This window comes from Anomaloglossus baeobatrachus, chromosome 2 (genome assembly GCF_048569485.1).
Source record: "Anomaloglossus baeobatrachus isolate aAnoBae1 chromosome 2, aAnoBae1.hap1, whole genome shotgun sequence".
NCBI classification, from domain to species: Eukaryota; Metazoa; Chordata; class Amphibia; order Anura; family Aromobatidae; genus Anomaloglossus; species Anomaloglossus baeobatrachus.
In genome coordinates, this window is record NC_134354.1 from 25,298,767 (window position 1) to 25,322,239 (window position 23,473).

At 47.0% G+C, this 23,473-nt stretch overlaps 1 protein-coding gene across 1 annotated transcript in view; it reads left to right on the forward strand.

Moving 5' to 3' along the window:
* Positions 1-23,270, forward strand: part of LOC142281464 (cell surface glycoprotein CD200 receptor 1-A-like) — a 69,779-nt gene extending 46,509 nt beyond the window's left edge. The window contains exons 4-6 of the mRNA XM_075332858.1: positions 7,686-7,782; positions 10,896-10,956; positions 22,658-23,270. Coding sequence (XP_075188973.1) covers positions 7,686-7,782; positions 10,896-10,956; positions 22,658-22,771 — 272 coding nt within the window. The 3' untranslated portion in view covers positions 22,772-23,270. The remainder of the gene's footprint in view (positions 1-7,685; positions 7,783-10,895; positions 10,957-22,657) is intronic.
* Positions 23,271-23,473: the final 203 nt, after the last annotated feature.

Below are 23,473 nucleotides of genomic sequence, written 5' to 3' on the forward strand. Positions count from 1 at the left end.
GTTGATTTCTCTGGAAAACCCTGTCCTCCGCGGTGTGCTGATGCCCTCAGTCTCTGAGCTGTCTGGGAAGGTCCCTGAAGGTCCCCTTCCTCTGCAGGTTAATTGCCAGGACGTTGAATTGGCTCCTAACCTAGGGTCCTGTACCCCATTGTGCTTGGTACCGGTCAGTTCTTTTGGGCTTGCTGGTGCCGACAGTCCTCCCTGACTATGTCTGTCACATTCTAATCCAATGTCATTGCCACCGGTCCCCGACTCCTCTGGTCCCGGATTACGGTCTGTGACCCAACCACGGTCTAGCTCCCGGGATCTCACTCTCCAGCTCCTCACACTTTGAGGGCTCTCTCTTGACTCTCTTACTTCCCTCCCACCAGTCTGCCTGACCCCTAGGTGGGTGGCCCTTTTCAAGCTAGACCAACCCACTGGTGTGTCTGACAGGTAATGATGTGAGGTGTTGATTGGTATTTGTGGTGCGGATGGAGGTGACACCGATTTCTGGGAACTTGGAACCATGGGGGCGTAGGTCCTGCACCCTGGGTAAGGATGCAGTACCCTGTGGCACCCTGACGTACTCAGTGGCGCCACATAGGCCTATGAGTAAGGACTACGTCCAAAATGCGAAAGTCGGGGCTGGAAGCCTGGAATATGTGTTTTTATACAAGATTTTAAAACTTTAATAAAGAAAGAACTTAGAGGAACGGAATGCTGGATTTTTTCTACCTTCCTTTGCATTGTGATTGTGGACATCAGCCACAGCATCTGTAGATCAAGTTGGGATAAGTCGTAAGCCTTCATTTCCCCTTCTTTCTTCGTCCCCCATCATGTTCACATTCCATCTACCTTGGTATCGTCATTCCATCTCCTTGATGTTCTGAGGAAATCTTTCTCCTTGCTCTAACAGCACCGAGGTTTTCAGTAAAGTCATCCTGATGTGAATATAAGAAATGTACTGTAACTTTAAATTAATCAGACAGCTCAAGGTTTTGAAACATTTCTGCATGTTCTTCACGATTTCTTCAAGACTTTTTTTAAAAGAATCCCAAGCCCTTTTCTTAACAGCTTTTATTTTTGTTTCAAACGCGTTATTCTTCATGATATTCCGAATATCTGGACCCACAAAAATGTCTTCCTTTAATTTTTCTTTGGACAGTCCCTAACACTTGGCACACAGGTACTTAAGTCTCTCCTTCTTTCGGTAGAACTTTCACAAACTTCTTCATCAGTCCAAGCTTAATGTAAAGTGGTGGCCGGAGAACTTTACTGGGATCAACTAAACTTTCCGCAACTATGTTCTTGAGTCCAGGTTGCACAGATGTTCTTGTTGGCCAACTTTCTTGGCTTCATTGATGAGTCCTATCCCGGCTGTCCCATTCACACAAAAAGCATGGGTACTTCATGTATCCTCCTTGCAGCCCAAGGAGCAAAAAGAAAACTTTCAGATCACCATATGTTGACCACCCTTGATCCTTGTAATTAGATTTCTTGAGAATAAAGTCTAAAGGCCGCTTTACACGCAACGACATCACTAATGAGAAGTCGTTGGGGTCACGGAATTCATGACGCACATCCGGCCTCGTTAGCGACGTCGTTGCGTGTGAAACGCACAAACGACCGTTAACGATCAAAATTACTTACCTAATCATTGATTGTTGACGCGTTGTTCTAATCCCGATTATCGTTGCTGTTGCAGGACGCAGGTTGTTCGTTGTTCCTGCGGCAGCACACATCACTACATGTGACACCGCAGGAGCGAGGAACATCACCTTACCTGCGGCCGCCGGCAATGAGGAAGGAAGGAGGTGGGCGGGATGTTCGGCACGCTCATCTCCGCCCCTCCACTTCTATTGAGCGGCCGCTTAGTGACGTTGCTGTAACGCTGAACGAACCGCCTCCTTGGAAAGGAGGCGGTTCGCCGGCCACAGCGACGTCACGACTCGCTAGGCAGGTAAGTATGTGTGACGGGTGTAAGTGATGTTGTGCGCCACGGCCAGCAATTTGCCCGTTATGCACAAACGACGGGGGCGGGTACGCTCGCTAGCGATATCGATACCGATATCGCTGCGTGTAAAGTGCCCTTAAATCCCGCAGAATCCCACTCTTCATGTTCTGAATCTTTTGAATCATTTGTATCCTCAAGTTTCTCTGGAGGTGAGGGGACAGGTATTCCTGGACCGTGGGGCACAGGTAGAATCCCTGACGGGAGGTCCGGGTATATCATTTCCTTCTTATTTTTAAGGTTCAATCCCTCAAAAGTAGCAGTTATCATTATGATTTCAGGTCATGTCAAGGTTTCAAAGTATGGTGCAATACAAAGCCTATGGAGTTAGTGTTTGTGAAAAAACTGTACGGGACAGAATTTATTTGAGATTCTTACTGAGTTCAGTGGTTGAAAGTATCTAGAAATCATCTCTTACTTTCAAACAATTTTACCGTTGCAGATCTGAGTAATAGAAATTTCATTGCAAAATCTTCTGTTTTTTTTGGCTTGTTCAAACAAGCATATACATCGGTTAAGGGCTATCTGATAAACTATGTCATTTATTGGGAAAGTGATGATCAACAATTTTTTTTTTCCCCATGTCGATTCGCTTCGCAAATCGATGCTGTTTATACATTCAAATCTATGAGTGGAAAACATCACACTGCACTCGGATGACGAGTACCGAGCACCCGAGCATGGTAGTGCCCGCTCATCACTAGTTACGAGTACTGAGCACCCGAGCATGGTGATGTCCGCTCATCACTAGTTACGTGTACCCAGCACCCGAGCATGGTAGTGCCCGCTCATCACTAGTTACGTGTACCCAGCACCCAAGCATGGTAGTGCCCGCTCATCACTAGTTACGAGTACTGAGCACCCGAGCATGGTAGTGCCCGCTCATCACTAGTTACGTGTACCCAGCACCCGAGCATGGTAGTGCCCGCTCATCACTAGTTACGAGTACTGAACACCTGAGCATGGTAGTGCCCGCTCATCACTAGTTACGTGTACCCAGCACCCGAGCATGGTAGTGCCCGCTCATCACTAGTTACGTGTACCCAGCACCCGAGCATGGTAGTGCCCGCTCATCACTAGTTATAGGTACCCAGCACCCGAGCATGGTAGTGCTCACTCATCACTAGTTACCAGTACTGAGCACCCGAGCATGGTAGTGCCCGCTCATCACTAGTTATAGGTACCCAGCACCCGAGCATGGTAGTGCTCACTCATCACTAGTTACCAGTACTGAGCACCCGAGCATGGTAGTGCCCGCTCATCACTAGTTACGTGTACCCAGCACCCGAGCATGGTAGTGCCCGCTCATCACTAGTTACGTGTACCCAGCACCCGAGCATGGTAGTGCCCGCTCATCACTAGTTATAGGTACCCAGCACCCGAGCATGGTAGTGCTCACTCATCACTAGTTACCAGTACTGAGCACCCGAGCATGGTAGTGCCCGCTCATCACTAGTTACGTGTACCCAGCACCCGAGCATGGTAGTGCCCGCTCACCACTAGTTACCAGTACTGAGCACCCGAGCATGGTAGTGCTTACTCATCACTAGTTACCAGTACAGAGCACCCGAGCATGGTAGTGCCCGCTCATCACTAGTTACCAGTACTGAGCAACCGAACATGGTAGTGCCCGCTCATCACTAGTTACGAGTACCGAGCACCTGAGCATGGTAGTGCCCGCTCATCACTAGTTACCAGTACTGAGCACCCAAGCATGGTAGTGCCCGCTCATCACTAGTTACCAGTACTGAGCACCTGAGCATGGTAGTGCCCGCTCATCACTAGTTACCAGTACTGAGCACCTGAGCATGGTAGTGCCCGCTCATCACTAGTTACCAGTACTGAGCACCTGAGCATGGTAGTGCCCACTCATCACTAGTTACCAGTACTGAGCACCTGAGCATGGTAGTGCCCACTCATCACTAGTTACCAGTACTGAGCACCTGAGCATGGTAGTGCCCACTCATCACTAGTTACCAGTACTGAGCACCTGAGCATGGTAGTGCCCGCTCATCACTAGTTACCAGTACTGAGCACCTGAGCATGGTAGTGCCTGCTCATCACTAGTTACCAGTACTGAGCACCCGAGCATGGTAGTGCCCGCTCATCACTAGTTACCAGTACAGAGCACCCGAGCATGGTAGTGCCTGCTCATCACTAGTTACGAGTACCGAGCACCTGAGCATGGTAGTGCCTGCTCATCACTAGTTACCAGTACTGAGCACCCGAGCATGGTAGTGCCCGCGTATCACTAGTTACCAGTACTGAGCACCTGAGCATGGTAGTGCCTGCTCATCACTAGTTACCAGTACTGAGCACCCGAGCATGGTAGTGCCTGCTCATCACTAGTTACCAGTACTGAGCACCCGAGCATGGTAGTGCCCGCTCATCACTAGTTACCAGTACTGAGCACCTGAGCATGGTAGTGCCTGCTCATCACTAGTTACCAGTACTGAGCACCCGAGCATAGTAGTGCCTGCTCATCACTAGTTACCAGTACTGAGCACCCGAGCATGGTAGTGCCCGCTCATCACTAGTTACCAGTACAGAGCACCTGAGCATGGTAGTGCCTGCTCACCACTAGTTACCAGTACTGAGCACCCGAGCATGGTAGTGCCCGCTCATCACTAGTTATAGGTACCCAGCACCCGAGCATGGTAGTTCTCACTCATCACTAATTCCGAGTACCGAGCACCTGAGCATGGTAGTGCCCACTCATCACTAGTAAAAAATACCGAGCACCCGAGTATGGTAGTGCCCACTCATCACTAGTTACAAATACCCAGCACCCGAGCATGGTAGTGCCCACTCATCATTAGTTACGTGTACCCATCACCCAAGCATGGTAGTGCCCACTCATCACTAGTTACGTGTACCCTTCACCCGAGCATGGTAGTGCCCATTCATCACTAGTTATAGGTACCCAGCACCCGAGCATAGTAGTGCTCGCTCATCACTAGTTACGCGTACTGAGCACCCGTGCATGGTAGTGCCCGGTCATCACTAGTTACAAGTACTGAGCACCCGAGCATGGTAGTGCCCACTCATCACTAGTTACGAGTACTGAGTACCAGAGCATGGTAGTGCCCACTCATCACTAGTTATGAGTTCCGAGCACCTGAGCATGGTAGTGCCCGCTCATCACTAGTTATGAGTACTGAGCACCCAAGCATGGTAGTGCCCACTCATCACTAGTAAAAAATACCGAGCACCCGAGTATGGTAGTGTCCACTCATCACTAGCTATAGGTACCCAGCACCTGAGCATGGTAGCGCCCACTCATCACTAGTTACAAATACCCAGCACCCGAGCATGGTAGTGCCCACTCATCACTAGTTACAAATACCCATCACCCGAGCATGGTAGTGCCCACTCATCACTAGTTACGTGTACCCATCACCCGAGCATGGTAGTGCCCATTCATCACTAGTTATAGGTACCCATCACCCGAGCATGGTAGTGCCCATTCATCACTAGTTATAGGTACCCAGCACCCGAGCATGGTAGTGTCCGCTCATCACAAGTTACGAGTACTGAGCACCTGAGCATGGTAGTGCCCGCTCATCACTAGTTACGAGTACTGAGCACCCGAGCATGGTAATGCTCGCTCATCACAAGTTACGAGTACTGAGCACCCGAGCATGGTAGTGCCCGCTCATCACTAGTTACGAGTACTGAGCACCCGAGCATGGTAGTGCCCGCTCATCACTAGTTACGAGTACTGAGCACCCGAGCATGGTAGTGCCCACTCATTACTAGTTACGAGTACTGAGTACCAGAGCATGTTAGTGCCCACTCATCACTAGTTACGCGTACCCTTCACCCGAGCATGGTAGTGCCCATTCATCACTAGTTATAGGTACCCAGCACCCGAGCATAGTAGTGCTCGCTCATCACTAGTTACGCGTACTGAGCACCCGTGCATGGTAGTGCCCGGTCATCACTAGTTACAAGTACTGAGCACCCGAGCATGGTAGTGCCCACTCATCACTAGTTACGAGTACTGAGTACCAGAGCATGGTAGTGCCCACTCATCACTAGTTATGAGTTCCGAGCACCTGAGCATGGTAGTGCCCGCTCATCACTAGTTATGAGTACTGAGCACCCAAGCATGGTAGTGCCCACTCATCACTAGTAAAAAATACCGAGCACCCGAGTATGGTAGTGTCCACTCATCACTAGCTATAGGTACCCAGCACCTGAGCATGGTAGCGCCCACTCATCACTAGTTACAAATACCCAGCACCCGAGCATGGTAGTGCCCACTCATCACTAGTTACAAATACCCATCACCCGAGCATGGTAGTGCCCACTCATCACTAGTTACGTGTACCCATCACCCGAGCATGGTAGTGCCCATTCATCACTAGTTATAGGTACCCATCACCCGAGCATGGTAGTGCCCATTCATCACTAGTTATAGGTACCCAGCACCCGAGCATGGTAGTGTCCGCTCATCACAAGTTACGAGTACTGAGCACCTGAGCATGGTAGTGCCCGCTCATCACTAGTTACGAGTACTGAGCACCCGAGCATGGTAATGCTCGCTCATCACAAGTTACGAGTACTGAGCACCCGAGCATGGTAGTGCCCGCTCATCACTAGTTACGAGTACTGAGCACCCGAGCATGGTAGTGCCCGCTCATCACTAGTTACGAGTACTGAGCACCCGAGCATGGTAGTGCCCACTCATTACTAGTTACGAGTACTGAGTACCAGAGCATGTTAGTGCCCACTCATCACTAGTTACGCGTACTGTGCACCCGTGCATGGTAGTGCCCGTTCATCACTAGTTACAAGTACTGAGCACCCGAGCATGGTAGTGCCCACTCATCACTAGTTACGAGTACTGAGTACCAGAGCATGGTAGTGCCCACTCATCACTAGTTACCAGTACTTAGCACCTGAGCATGGTAGTGCCCACTCATCACTAGTTACGAGTACTGAGCACCCGAGCATGGTAGTGCTCACTCATCATTAGTTACGAGTACTGAGCACCCGAGCATGGTAGTGCTCACTCATCACTAGTTACGAGTACCGAGCACTCTAGCACTCGCTCATCACTAGTTTGGCAGGACAACACCACATCACCTCGTCCACTGATGAAGATCTGAAAACGTCCCATTCGAAACGTACGTTGGCCTTGTGTAAGGTCCATGCTTCCTGAGACCAGCCGGTGACACCGCTATTACGGCATTGCCACCCTCACCTCATATCATCACTTTGTGAGTACAAAATTTGTCATCAGGTGGACTCTGACTATGCATTGCCATAAATCACACTATGTGAAAGAGATATTTGAATGCAATAGTTATAGGTTTGAATATCCTACCTACATCTGACCTGTTATTATGTGGTGTGTTGTATATGTTATGAAATGGTGGGGCTATATCTCACCTGGTTTGGTCTTGGTTTTTAAATTTGTTACTGATAGGGACTCTAGATTGTGAGCCCCAATGGGAACAGTATGACCATTGTATGTAAAGCGCTGTGGAATTAATAGCGCTATATAAATGAATAAATTATTATTATTATTATTATTATAATTTTTAACACAAAATCATGTGTCATTTTAACTTAATACATTTCTAATTATTTTTGCACTTTAAAAACTCCTTTGTCCTTTTCTCTCCAAACCTTTTATATATGTGATTTTAGTCATTCTGAGATTATTTTATGCTTTTTTCTACAGATAGCACTTGGACTATTATTCACGTTGTCCTGGCATTTGTGATCAGCTTCGTACTAATCCTAATATGTCTCCTCATCTGGAAATTGTCACATCTCAGGTAATACTAAAAGGATCTTCCTCAAAGAAGAAAAGGACAGGAACTCAAGCGCTCCCTCTTGGATGTAGCAATCATAGCAGTCAATATTGTTAAGTATGATTGCTACCCCCCAATCAGTGGCGCTAGAGCTCCTGTCCTCTTCTTCTATGAAGTTTATTTCCATATTTAAAGCATTTGTTCCCGAGAGTAAAGTTTATTTTAATGAATAGATCTTGTAATAATAATAATAATTTCCACAATTGGATGTGTTTAAAAAACCAATCCTGTGCTGAGATAATCTTATATATGTGTCCCTGCTGTGTACTGTGTAATGGCCGTGTCTGACCGTACAGGATTGATTGCTCTTAGTGAGAGAAACAAAATTATACATTTTTTTTGTGATACCTTTTTAATGGCTAATTAAAATAAAACAAAAAGATGTTACAAAGCAAGCTTTCGAGACTTCTCAGGTCCCTTCATCCCTTTTTAGCATCCTGCTCCCTGAAACCATTGGTCTATTTCCGTTTTATCGATGACATCTTAATAATCTGGACCGAGTCTGAACAAGAGCTTCTAAAATTCCATGAAAAATTCAATGCATTTCATCCTACCATAAATTTGACATTAGACCATTCAAAAACAGAAATCAACTTCCCGGATAACACCATAAAAATTCAAAATGGTTCAATCCAGACATCGGTGTATCGGAAACCTATTGACCGTCCCACATTCCTGAGATGGGACAACTTTCTCCCCAAACACATGAAAAAGTCCATTGTCTACAGCCAGGCCCTCAGATATAATCGTATCTGTTCCAGCCCAACAGACAGGGATGAACACTTAACCCATCTTAAAGAGACATGTTTAAGCCAAGGCTACCACCCCACCTCCATTGATTATAAAAACATTAGAGCCACAAGGACCCCTAGAAGTCAACTGCTTCAATACAAACAAAAAGAGGAAATAGTTGAGTACCTCTAGTGGTGACCTACAACCCACAGCTTGAGGTGCCGAGAAGAACAGCCAAGAAGCTTCACCACATTCTACACAAGGGTAACGGGTTAAAAACAATATTCAAAGATCCTCCATTTCTGTGCTACAGGCAACCTCCTTATTTAAAAAGCATCATGATCTGAAGCTCAATGCCTTCAGAATATAAAGAGCTGCAAAACCTGCTCTCATGTAGAGACCAAAGACCGGGTACAGATCCCTAACACATAGAAGGACTATAAGATTCCTGGGACATTCACATGTTCCTCTTCCAACGGGGTGTACTTAATCCTGTGCACTATATGTACTATTGGGGGTGTCTATGTTGGAGAAACAAGACAGAGACTAAAGGGTACTTTACACACTGCGACATCGCTAGCGATCTCGTTAGCGATGTGAAATTCTAGATCGCAAGTGCGATCTTTCGAGATCGCACATAGGTCATTTTACGCATGTGCGATCTAGAATTTCACATCGCTAACGAGATCGCTAGCGATGTCGCAGTGTGTAAAGTACCCTTTAGGGGTACTTTGCACATTGCGACATCACACCTGCGATACCGTCAGGGTCAAATCGAAAGTGACGCACATCCGGTGCCGGTAACGATGTCGCAACGTGTAAAGCCTAGGAGAGAAGATGAAAGAGCATGAAACAGTCAAAAACCGGTGACCGGTGTCACATCGTTCATTTTCATAATGTCAGTGTGTCCGTAGGTACGATGTTGTTCCTCGTTCCTGCGGCAGCACACATCGCTGTGTGTGAAGCCGCAGGAGCGAGGAACATCTCCTTACCTGCGTCCCGACGGCTATGCGGAAGGAAGGAGGTGGGCGGGATGTTTACGTCCCGCTCATCTCCGCCCCTACGCTTCTATTGGCCGCCTGCTGTGTGACGTCGCTGTGACGCCGCACGACCCGCCCCGTTAGGAATGAGGCGGGTCGCCAGCCAGAGCGACGTCGCAGGGCAGGTAAGTGCATGTAAAGCTGCCGTAGCGATAATGTTCGCAGCTCGCACTACATATCGCATGTGCGACGGGGGCGGGGGCTATCGCGCTCGGCATCGCTAGCATCGGCTAGCGATGTCGCAGCGTGCAAAGTACCCCTAAGAGCAAGAATGAGATCTCACCGCCACACAATAACAGACAAAAAAACTCATTTACCTGTGGCCAAACCTTTCTGTGCTTCAGGACACAACATAAACCACATGAAAGTTGTCATATTAAAAGGCAACTTCAGATCACAGAACCATTGCAGGGTCTGGGAATACAAATTCATTACAATGTTTGAATCTGTCTACACAGGACTCAGCCTGTCAGGAGGATTTATGACTCACTACAGAATCTGAGGGGTCTGCTCAGAGACTGTAAGGGCACTAGACCTCTGATCCTACATGGATATTGGGACAATAAAACCTTCACACCACTAATCAGAGCTAATTAAGGATCCTCTCTCTAGACTCATTGTTTGTTTATTTAAAAGTCTTTTATTATGCATCCCTCTGCTCTGTTTGTGCATATATTTGTATTTCTTCAGATATTTTGTTATACCATGCCTGATGAAGGGACCTGAGAAGTCTCGAAAGCTTACTTTGTAACATATTTTTGTTTTATTTTAGCTACCCATTAAAAGGTATCACAACTACAAAATTATAATTTTGCTTCTCGCACTCACTGAGAGCAATCAATCATTTTTCAATTGGCTAACATGGTACCAAAACTTTTTTCTTTTAACTGACCGTACAGGGACATGGTCTGATCATACCACAACTCCTGGCAGGGGAGGAAGTAAAAAAAAAAAGTATACAAACATTACAGCATGGGATTACAAACGATTCTTTCTTTGGCGGTAAAACATTTTTTAAAAAGAGGCATGGAAATGTTTTACCTCACAGAAAGAATCAGCTATGATCTGGTGACAAGTTCTCTTTATTGCATATTTAGGTGTGTATCATATATACATGTGTGGATTGGATATATTAGCTTGTATTGTGCATGTGTCTATCTCTAGCAATAGTTCTACATGTATTCTCTAATTTTAATTGGTAGGTGAGGGACTTTTATGAGTCTTGCATTGGTTTGGAGGACCCCTGTCTCCCACCTTGCGTCACCCACAATTAACCATTTATATTTGTCTATTTTTGTATTGCAGGTCGCACTTGAAAGCAAAGGCCCACACAGACCCCCACCTAACCCACCATCATAGTGAAGAGGTAATCAATACATGATTATAGGAATATATGAAGGCTTGTTTTTCTGCATATAATGTACTCCAAAACAGGAGGTAACATTCCAAGTGCAATGAAAATCCCAAAAATTCCCAGTTTCAAATTTTTTTTGTTTGGTTACATTTTTACATTTTCTGTGCAGAAAAAAAATGAGTCGGGAATATGGATCTTCAGACTGATACCATAACAGAGATATCACACATAAAGGATTTATTAACTTAGTGGCTTAAAAATTCTGTCTTGTGTCATCATTTTCAGAACCGAAAACCTTTTTGTTTTTTGCCCATGGCGCTGTGTGAGGATCGGTATGTTATGTGCCGATCTGTAGTACCGTACTTAAAGGGGTTTCCGACATAAACTCAAAAAATGTTTTGTAAGCTAATCTGTGCTGTATTGTTATGTAAAACATCACTATATTATTTTTTTTTGTTTTTTTAACTTTTGTTCCTTTTGAATTATCCCTTTATTCTCTGCAGACACTTTATTTACCTGCAGCTCAACCAAACATGACATTTTCCTCTGCCAAACCTCACAGTCAGAGCTGGCACCGCCCGGCCTCACTGTTCAGCCCCGCCCCCTGCCCGCCCTCTGCACAATCATTGGCTGTCAGTATTCGGCCCCAGCACTGACCTCTTATCAATACAGCATTGGAAATAACAGCCCCACATAGAGCTCTGCACCCCCACCACATAGGGCTCTGCACCCCCCACCACATAGGGATCTGCACCCCCCACCACATAGGGCTCTGCACCCCCCACCACATAGAGCTCTGCACCCCCCACCACATAGGGCTATGAACCCCCCACCACATAGGGCTATGCACCCCCACCACATGGGGCTCTGCACCCCCCACCACATGGGGCTCTGCATCCCCCACCATATAGGGCTCTGCACCCCCCCACCACATAGGGCTATGCACCCCCCACCACATAGGGCTCTGCAGACCCCACCACAAAGGGCTCTGCAGACCCCACCACATAGGGCTCTGCAGGCCCCACCACATAGGGCTCTGCACCCCCACCACATAGGGCTCTGCACCCCCCACCACATAGGGCTCTGCACCCCCACCACATAGGGCTCTGCACCCCGCACCACATAGGGCTCTGCACCCCACCACATGGGGCTCTGCACCCCCACCACATGGGGCTCTGCACTCCCCACCACATGGGGCTCTGCACCCCCCACCACATGGGGCTCTGTTCCCCACCACATAAAGCTCTGCACCCCCCACCACATAGGGCTCTGCACCCCACCACATGGGGCTCTGCACCCCACCACATGGGGCTCTGCACCCCCACCACATGGGGCTCTGCACCCCCACCACATGGGGCTCTGCACCCCCACCACATAGGGCTCTACACCCCCACCACATAGGGCTCTGCACCCCACCACATGGGGCTCTGCACCCCACCACATAGGGCTCTACACCCCCACCACATAGGGCTCTGCACCCCCCACCACATGGGGCTCTGCACCCCACCACATGGGGCTCTGCACCCCCCACCACATGGGGCTCTACACGCCCCACCACATGGGGCTCTGCATCCCCCACCATATAGGGCTCTGCATCCCCCACCACATAGGGCTCTTCACCCCCCACCATATGGGGCTCTGCAGACCCCACCACAATGGGCTCTGCAGGCCCCATCAAATAGGGCTCTACAGACCCCACCACATAGGGCTCTGCAGGCCCCCACACAGCGCTCTGCAGCCCCCCCATGTCACTCTGTACCTCCCCACACATCGCTCTGCACCTCCCCACACATCTCTCTGCAGACCCCCCCACTATGTAGGGAATGCATACTTTCTCTCCCCGGTCCCTGCTGCTGTTCCTCGTTCACCCGCTGTCTGCTCAGCCCATATCAGCACAGTAGTGACGTCACCGCTGTACTGTTCTATCAGGGCAGACAGAGGGGCAGTGATGAGAAGCAGCGCAGGGCTCCCTCTCATCAGTGCTCATTCTGATTTCATGTCAGATAGTGAGAGAAATCTGCAGATGTGTCATTATAGAGAGCGGAGGGAAAACCTGCAGATGTGTCTGTATAGAGAGCGGAAGGAAAACCTGCAGATGTGTCTTTATAGAGAGTGGAGGGAAAAACCTGCAGATGTGTCTTTATAGAGAGCGGAGGGAAAACCTGCAGATGTGTCTGTATAGAGAGCGGAAGGAAAACCTGCAGATGTGTCTTTATAGAGAGAGGAAGGAAAACCTGCAGATATGTCTTTATAGAGAGTGGAGGGAAAAACCTGCAGATGTGTCTTTATAGAGAGTGGAGGGAAAACCTGCAGATGTGTCTGTATAGAGGGTGGAGAGAAAAACCTGCAGATGTGTCTTTATAGAGAGTGGAGGGAAAACCTGCAGATGTGTCTTTATAGAGAGTGAAGGGAAAAACCTGCTAATGTGTCTTTATCGAGAGCGGGGGGAAAAACCTGCAGATGTGTATTTATAGAGAGCGGAGGGAAAACCTGCAGATGTGTCTTTATAGAGAGTGGAGGGAAAAACCTGCAGATGTGTCTTTATAGAGAGTGGAGGGAAAAACCTGCAGATGTGTCTTTATCGAGAGCGGAGGGGAAAACCTGCAGATGTGTCTTTATAGAGAGTGGAGGGAAAAACCTGCAGATGTGTCTTTATAGAGAGCAGAGGGAAAACCTGCAGATGTGTCTGTATAGAGAGCGGAGGGAAAACCTGCAGATGTGTCTTTATAGAGAGTCGAGGGAAAAACTTGCAAATGTGTGTTTCTGGTTGAATATTGCTTATGCTATTTGGTTTACATAATTTTACAGGGAACCTTTTTGTCTCGAGCACTTCCAGATTTGTTTCCAGGCTTGGACTGGCCCACCAGAGAGCAGGAGAATCCTCCGGAGGGCCCCTTTGCAGTATTATTTCACTTAACCCTTAAACATGATCAGTAGTTGGCACAATACACTTGTTTCCCTATGTAGAGATATAGGAAGCGTCTCATCCTTCATTTTACACAGTACCCAGTATACTATGATATAGAAACATGGGTAAATTTGTGAATGTAATATTTGCATGTAGCTTATTAGTGGCCCCAGAGTCAGTATTACTGATGGGCTCCCACACGTTTGGACACATCTTCTCATTCACAGAGTTTTCTTTATTTTCATGACTGAAAATTGTAGATTCACATTGAAGGCATCAAAACTATGAATTAACAGATGCGGAATGAAATAACAAAAATGTGTGAAACAACTGATAACATGTCTTATATTCTAGGTTCTTCAAAGTTGCCACCTTTTGCTTTGATCACTACTTTGCACACTCTTGGCATTCTCTTGATGAGCTTCAAGAGGTAGTCACCGGAAATGGTCTTCACTTCACAGGTGCGCCCTCTCAGGTTTAATAAGTGGGATTTCTTGCCTTATATATCGGGATGGGACCATCAGTTGTGTTGTCTAGAAATCTGGTGGATACACAGCTGATAGTCCTACTGAATAGACTGTTAGAATTTGTATTATGGCAAAAAAAAAGCAGCTAAGAAAAACGAGTGGCCATCATTACTTTAAGAAATGAAGGTCAGTCAGTCCGAAAAATTGGGAAAACTTTGAAAGTGTCCCTAAGTGCAGTGGCAAAAACCATCAAACGCAACAAAGAAACCGGCTCACATGAGGACCGCCCCAGGAAAGGAAGATCAAGAGTCACCTCTGCTGCGGAGGATAAGTTTATCCGAGTTACCGGCCTCAGAAATTGCAGATTAACAGCAGCTCAGATTAGAGACCAGGTCAATGCCACACAGAGTTCTAGCAGCAGACAGATCTCTAGAACAACTGTTAAGAGGAGACTTTGTGCAGCAGCCTTCATGGTAAAATAGCTGCTAGGAAACCATTGCTAAGAACAGGCAACAAGCAGAAGAGACTTGTTTGGGCTAAAGAACACAAGGAATGGACATTAGACCAGTGGAAATCTGTGCTTTGGTCTGATGAGTCCAAATTTGAAATCTTTGGATCCAACCACCGTGTCTTTAATATCTGCTGCTCCGCGGGGAGCAGGGGATGCTTTGTCTTGTTACGAGTTTGCTTTAAAATAAAAAATTTAAAAAAAAAAAGAAAAGGTGAACGGATGGACTCTACATGGCTGGTTCCCACTGTGAAGCATGGAGAAGGAGGTGTGATGGTGTGGGGGGGGGGGGCTTTGCTGGTGACACTTTTGGGGATTTAGTCAAAATTGAAGGCATACAGAACCAGCATGGCTACCACAGCATCTTGCAGCGGCGTGCTATTCCATCCGGTTTGCGTTTAGTTGGACCATCATTTATTGTTTTAACAGGACAATGACCCCAAACACACCCCCAGGCTGTGTAAGGGCTATTTGACTAAGAAGGAGAGTGATGGGGTGCTACGCCAGATGACCTGGTCTCCACAGTCACCAGACCTGAACCCAATCGAGATGGTTTGGGGTGAGCTGGACCGCAGAGTGAAGGCAAAAGGGCCAACAAGTGCTAAGCATCTCCGGGAACTCCTTCAAGACTGATGGGAAACCATTTCCGGTGACTACCTCTTGAAGCTCATCAAGAGAATGCCAAGACTGTACAATGCAGTAATCAAAGCAAAAGGTGGCTACTTTGAAGATCCTAGACTATAAGACATATTTTCAGTTGTTTCACACTTTTTTTGTTAAGTATTTCATTCCACATCTGTTAATTCATAGTTTTGATACCTTCAATGTGAATCTACAATTATCAGAGTCATGAAAATAAAGAAAACTCTTTGAATGAGAAAGTGCGTCTAAAACTTTTGAACTATACTGTATATATATATGTATATATATATATATATATATATATATATATACATATATATATGTTACGGGGGGCTGTCTGATAATAACCAAAAGGAGTATCAGACAGTCAGGGTCCACCGTGCAAAGACTCTGCTGCAGACTATGGCAGAGTGCAATACCTCTGTTAACTCACAGAAGGATATAATAAGTAAAGCAATTCCTCCCTTACTTGGAGGGTGTGTGGAATGATCTCTGTTAATAATCACAGAGACAAAGGCAATGTGTGCGAAATGGCACCTACCTAGGTCCGCTCTTCTAGTGGTGCAAAAGAGACGAACAGCAGCGTAAGCCGCACAAAGCTCCTACCTGCGTTCGCTCCACTAGTGTGCGAGGACACGAACCACTAGATATGGCACCTGCCTAGGTCCGCTCTTCTAGTGGTGCAAAAGAGATGAACAGCAGCGTAAGCCGCACAAAGCTCCTACCTCTGTTCGCTCCCGTAGTGTGCGAGGATACAAACAACTGCCAGACGCAGTATAAGGAACGTTACCCTAGCGGCAACGTTCACCTACGAGTCGAATCACAAGGCCCAGCCAGACCATGTGACTCAGGCACCTGCCTATGTCCGCTCCCCTAAGAGGTAAGAATACGGACAGCAGCCGAAGCTGTAAGGTATAAGAACGCTACCCTGCCGGTAGCGCTCACCTAGCATAGACAGAGGAATGCCTAGAGGAACGCGCACAGAGCGTCTACTCTTGTGCATGAACCAAGAGGACTGAGCGCCATGCGGCGTGTGTCAGGGTCTTATATAGACTCTGTGCCTCATCCAAGATGGAGGACACCAGAGCCAATCAGCTGCCAGAACGACAGGAGTGACGTCATGCTGGCCTATCACCGAGCAAGGCGTCACAAGCACATGACCAGTGACCAATCGGCATAGAAGGTGTCAGAGACATGTGACCTCGTGTCAGCGATGATGTCACCCGCACATGTGCAATGGCTCCAAGATAGGACTTAGTCTCCAGCGCTCGCACATGTGCAGTAGCAAGAAATCTGGACTTAGTCTCCAGTGCTCGCACATGTGCAGTAGCAAGAAATCTGGACATAGTCTCCAGTGCTCGCAGCAACCGTAACAGTACCTCCCCCTCAAGGGCCCCCCTCCCGGCGACGCAGGTAATCGGCAACTAAGTCGGGAGCATGGACAGCCTCCTCAGGCTCCCAAGAGCGATGTTCCGGGCCGTAACCCTCCCAATCTATCAAGAAGAACCTGCGCCCTCTAACCATCTTACAACCAACTATGGCTCGTACCTCATAGCTAGAGCTAGAGGAATCAGAGGCAGGAGAGTGCACTTCACGAGCGTGAGGTAAAATAGCCGGCTTTAGCAGTGAGACATGGAATTTGTCATGAATCCTAAGATGGACGGGTAACTTCAATTGGTAGACTACAGGATTTACCTGTCGAAGAACCTCATAAGGACCCAGGAAGCGAGGAGCAAATTTGACAGAGCTCACTCTAAGTTTCACGTGTTTTGCAGAGAGCCACACGAAGTCCCCTGGAGAAAAGACAGGAGCCGGGCGACGAAACCGATCGGACACCGTCTTCATACGGTCCTTAGCTGCTTGGATCGACTCTTGAGTCCGATCCCAAACCTCTCTGGCATTAGTTGCCCAGTCGGCCACAAGAGGAGGAGGTGCCGCAGCGGGAAACGGTACCGGTACCCTAGGGTGTTGCCCATTATTGAGTACGAACGGTGTCTGCCCAGTGGCCTCAGCCAGTGAATTGTTAAGGGCAAATTCTGCCCAGGGTAGGAGGGAGGACCAGTTATCGTGGTTCTCAGCAACAAAGTGTCGAAGGTATATAATCATAGATTGATTGGTACGCTCAACCAAACCATTGGTCTCCGGATGGTATGCCGAAGAGAGATTCAACTCAATTTGCAGAAGGCTACAAAGATGTCGCCAGAAACGGGAAGCAAATTGCGGGCCTCTATCACAAATGATACGATCTGGCATCCCGTGAAGCCTAAAGACATGCTTGAGGAATAGTTTGGCTAGTACCCTGGAAGATGGGATTCTCGATAACGGTACGAGATGAACCATCCGGGAGAAATGGTCCGTAATGACCCACACAAATCTATGTTCCTGTGAACATGGAAGATCACCCACAAAGTCCATGCCTACCACCTCCCATGGTCTATCTGGCACTGGTAAAGGATGCAAGAGCCCAGCCGGTCTCTGCCGTAATGGACGGTTGCGAGCACACGAGTAGCAGGAACCGACATATTTCTTGACGTGGCTGGCTAAGTGTGGCCACCAATACCACCTCTCCAGTAACTCTCGTGTCTGCCTAATACCAAAATGCCCACCCACCTTTGAGGTGTGGGCCCATGACAGTATATCATTCTGTCGATCAGGCGGAACAAAGGTCTTGCCCGGTGGGAATTGGTCTAACGTCACAGGGGAGAGCGTATGAAAAACCCTGGAGGGAAGGATAAGACGAGGTTCGTCAATCTCTTCCTGGGTAGAAAGCATAGAGCGAGACAGGGCGTCTGCCTTGTTATTCTTACTCCCAGACAGATAGTTGATGGAGAAGTGAAAGCGGGAGAAAAACAAGGACCAGCGGGCTTGGCGAGGATTCAGACGCTGAGCGGTTTGTAAGTACGTCAGATTCTTATGGTCTGTATAGACCTGGAAAGGATGTTTCGCTCCTTCCAGCAAGTGACGCCACTCCTCCAAGGCTAATCTCAAGGCGAGCAGTTCCCTATCCCCAATGGTATAGTTTCTCTCTGCCGGTGAAAAGGTTTTAGCAAAGAAGAAACACGGCCTTTTTCTACCTGCACCGTTCTTTTGATACAAGACTGCACCAGCACCCACTGAAGAGGCATCAACCTCTAAGAGGAAGGGCTTACTCTCATCGGGTCTTTGAAGAACGGGAGCAGTTGAAAAGTGTCTTTTTACTGCCTCAAAAGCCTGAGATGTCTCAGTAGACCAGGCTTTGGGATTAGCACCTTTCTTAGTCAAGGCCACCAAGGGGCCACCAAAGTAGAAAAATGGGGTATGAACTGCCTGTAATAATTTATGAATCCTAAGAAGCGTTGCACCGCCTTCAAGGAATGAGGTTCGGACCATTGCAGGACAGCAGAGAGCTTCGCAGGATCCATAGCCAGACCCTCTTGTGAGATAATGTAACCCAAAAAAGGCAATGAGGACTGCTCGAATACACATTTCTCGAGTTTAGCAAACAATGAGTGCTCCCTTAAACGGGAAAGGACACGAACGACATCCTGACGATGAGTCTCCAGATCAGGAGAAAAAATCAGGATGTCGTCCAGATACACCACTACTGAGGATAACAGTAAATCCCTGAACACATCGTTTACGAAGTCCTGAAATACTGCGGGTGCATTACATAACCCAAAAGGCATGACGAGGTATTCATAGTGACTGTCTCGGGTGTTAAAAGCGGTCTTCCATTCGTCACCCTTTCGAATTCGTACCAAGTTATACGCACCCCGCAGATCCAACTTCGTAAAAACCTGAGCTCCCCTCAGTCTGTCAAAGAGCTCCGAAATTAAAGGTAATGGGTATTTGTTCTTTAATGTGATTGCGTTGAGACCCCTGTAATCTATGCAGGGACGCAAATCACCCTCTTTCTTCCGAACAAAGAAAAACCCAGCTCCCGCGGGAGAGACAGACTTACGAATGAACCCCTTCTCTAAACTCTCTCTTATATAGGTCGACATGGCCTCCGACTCAGGTATCGACAGGGGGTAAACCCTGCCTTTAGGTGGAACCGAACCTGGGATAAGGTCTATGGCACAGTCATACGGCCTATGGGGTGGAAGAACCTCAGCACCCTGTTTGGAGAACACGTCAGCGAAATCCAGATAGGGTGTAGGTATGGGAGAGAGATCAGTAGATGCAACCGCAATGACCTTAGGTGGTAAGGGAAGACATTGGGACTGACATTTCGAACCCCAACTAATAATGCTGTCAGACTCCCAGTCAATGTGAGGAGCATGAGTCCGAAGCCATGGAAGACCCAGAAGGATGTCGTCTATACCCTCAGGCAAAACAAGAAAAGAAATCTCCTCTATGTGACCCTGAGACAGGGAAAGGCGCAAGGGAACTGTCCTCAATGTAATGGAGTCAGACAACATAGTCCCATTAACAACACGGACAGGAATAGGCGCCTCTAACATGATAGAGGGAATATTGTGTCCCTTTACAAATAATAAATAATAATAATAATAATCTTTATTTCTATAGCGCCAACATATTCCGCAGCGCTTTACAATTCAGGAGGAACATATACATATCATATACATAAACATATACAAACAAGTAACAATTATACAAATCCTGAGGACACAAAAGTCCCGTCAGCTCCGGAATCCACAAAAGCCATAATAGGCCATGTATTCTCAGATAACGAGAGCTGACCTGGGATACAACACTTAGAGGGTGCAGAAGACGTCTCTAGTAACCCCCCTCTAATGGTTACTAGGCCAGGGAGTTTCCCTGACGGCTAGGACACTTGTTGGCATAGTGCCCAGCCTGACGACATACGTAACATATAGGAGGACCAGACTTGCATAGTCTGGAGGACGTATGACCTAACTCTATAGGAGTGGGAGATGTTTCAGATGCTGAGGAAGATGGTAGTGGACCCTCAACAACTGGAATATCCCGATGCTTAGGGCGTGAGGAAGAGACCTCGAGTCTACGTTCCTTATGGCGTACATCGATCCTCATTACTACTGTGATCAAGTCCTCCAGAGAAGCAGGGACCTCACGAGTAGCAAGAGCATCCTTGACATAGCCTGCCAACCCTCTCCAGAAGATAGGAATCAACACCTTCTCTGGCCAATCTAGTTCTGCCAACAGAGTTCTAAAAGCAATGGCATAAGAACTAGTGGATAACAAACCCTGAGATAGATCTAACAGTCTCAGGGCCGCATCATGGGTAACCTGCGGACCCATGAATACCGCCTTAAGAGCATCAAGAAAGTCTTGGTGTCTCAGAGTAACCACATCAGAGCGCTCCCATAGGGGAGTCGCCCATTCTAAGGCTTTGTCCTGAAGTAAGGAGATGATAAAGCCTACTCTGGACCTCTCCGTAGAGAAGAGTTGACCTCTAGGTGTATCTGACACTGACTAATGAAACCACGAGATGATCTGGCATCGCCAGAATATCTGTTTGGCAGAGCAAGTCGAGGATCATGTGCAGATGTCACCATGGTCTGAGGTTTATCCTCTATACTCTTGAGCCGCGACTCAAGTACTTGTATGTAACGGTGTAACTGCTGATATTCTGCCATAACTGCCAGACCCTTGGCTCAGTCCTAATGTTACAGGGGGCTGTCTGAGAATAACCTAAAGGAGTATCAGACAGTCAGGGTCCACCGTGCAAAGACTCTGCTGCAGACTATGGCAGAGTGCAATACCTCTGTTAACTCACAGAAGGATATAATAAGTAAGTAAAGCAATTCCTCCCTTACTTGGAGGGTGTGTGGAATGATCTCTGTTAATAATCACAGAGACAAAGGCAATGTGTGCGAAATGGCACCTACCTAGGTCTGCTCTTCTAGTGGTGCAAAAGAGACGAACAGCAGCGTAAGCCGCACAAAGCTCCTACCTGCGTTCGCTCCACTAGTGTGCGAGGACACGAACCACTAGATATGGCACCTGCCTACGTCCGCTCTTCTAGTGGTGCAAAAGAGACGAACAGCAGCGTAAGCCGCACAAAGTTCCTACCTGCGTTCGCTCCACTAGTGTGCGAGGACACGAACCACTAGATATGGCACCTGCCTACGTCCGCTCTTCTAGTGGTGCAAAAGAGACGGACAGCAGCATATGCCGCACAAAGCTCCTACCTATGTTCGTTCCCCTAGTGTGCGAGGATACGAACAACTGCCAGATGCAGCATAAGGAACGTTACCCTAGCGGCAACGTCCACCTACGAGTCGAATCACAAGGCCCAGCCAGACCATGTGCCTCAGGCACCTGCCTATGTCCGCTCCCCTAAGAGGTAAGGATACGGACTGCAGCCGAAGCTGTAAGGTATAAGAATGCTACCCTGCCGGTAGCGCTCACCTAGCATAGACAGAGGAATGCCTAGAGGAACGCGCACAGAGCGTCTACTCTTATGCATGAACCAAGAGGACTGAGCGCCATGCGGCGTGTGTCAGGGTCTTATATAGACTCTATGCCTCATCCAAGATGGAGGACACCAGAGCCAATCCGCTGCCAGAACGACAGGAGTGACGTCATGCTGGCCTATCACCGAGCAAGGCGTCACAAGCACATGACCAGCGACCAATCGGCATAGAAGGTGTCAGAGACATGTGACCTCGTGTCAGCGATGATGTCACCCGCACATGTGCAATGGCTCCAAGATAGGACTTAGTCTCTGGCGCTCGCACATGTGCAGCAGCAAGAAATCTGGACATAGTCTCCAGTGCTCGCAGCAACCGTAACTATATATATATATATATATATATATATATATATATATATATATATATATATATATATATATATATTAATATATATTAATATCTTGACTTGCATGGTTTCCAAAAATGATAAACACCTCACCCCATAAACAAATAAATTATACAGCTCGGTCAAAAGAGAAAACAAAATATTTGGAGAAATGTTGTAAAGCTAAAACTTAAGAGAATGGCCACAATAATATGCATAAAATAAAAAGTAAAGAAAAAGAACTTAGATAAAGAAATCTCTAAGGGTATAGTCTGTACTGAAAAATAATTTCAGTGCAGAACAGAGGGAGGAGGGAGATGCAGCTGCAGAAAGGTGGGAAAGTGGAGTACAGAATTATGACTTGTGATAGAGCCAACATTCCCGGCTGTATTTCATCTAGTTTTTATTTGCACCTGCCTAATAACTTCAATTATTAAATGTGTCTTTTTTTTTACTTTACAGGAAAAACAAGAATGTGAACCCTACGTGACCTACACCCAAAAAGAAAATGTTATTTATTGCATGGTATCAAAATTTGTTGCCCCTGATGACACTGCCCAGAACAATGCCCTATAGAAGAAACCTCTCCTGACACTTATTTTCCATCAGCATTTTTTTCTTATTATATTTATTAACCCCTTAAAGAGGACCTACTTTTTATATATGTAGATATTAATGTAGTGTAAATACCGTAGTGCTCCTGAATCCAACGCTGTTTTTCTTTTATTCCAACGTCTCTCCAATCCTGAGATATGTCTGCTTCTTCTCTGTACATAATGCTGGTCTTTTTAGACAAGTGGGTGTGGTCATCAGGAAGCCACAGAGGAGAGTTTTGCAGCAGAATAGTGACATTTACAGCAGGACAAAAAAATACATTTTTATAGCAAAATACATTTTTTATGGACTGATCCAATTTTAACTATAAGGACTGGAAGAATATTTTGGATGTTGCATAAAAAAAAAAAATTCTGTTAGCCATAAGTCTTCCATTTTTTCCGACAACAAAGCTGGTTTTGCACAATGTCGTGGTACCGTTTTGGAGTAATATAAATTAACATTGAGATTATATGTTTTCTATTTAGAATGTCATAATGAAGTAAACAAAAACAAATCCAACATATTTTTTAATATTGCTCACCGTTTACATTACCTCCATAAATTATTTTTTTTTCCTTTCTCTCAGACGCGGAGATATTATCATAAATTGTAACCTAAACTTTACAACCTGTATCTGAGTCGTTACCAAAGATTCGTTTCTGGGGGTGTGCACTTTTTCTC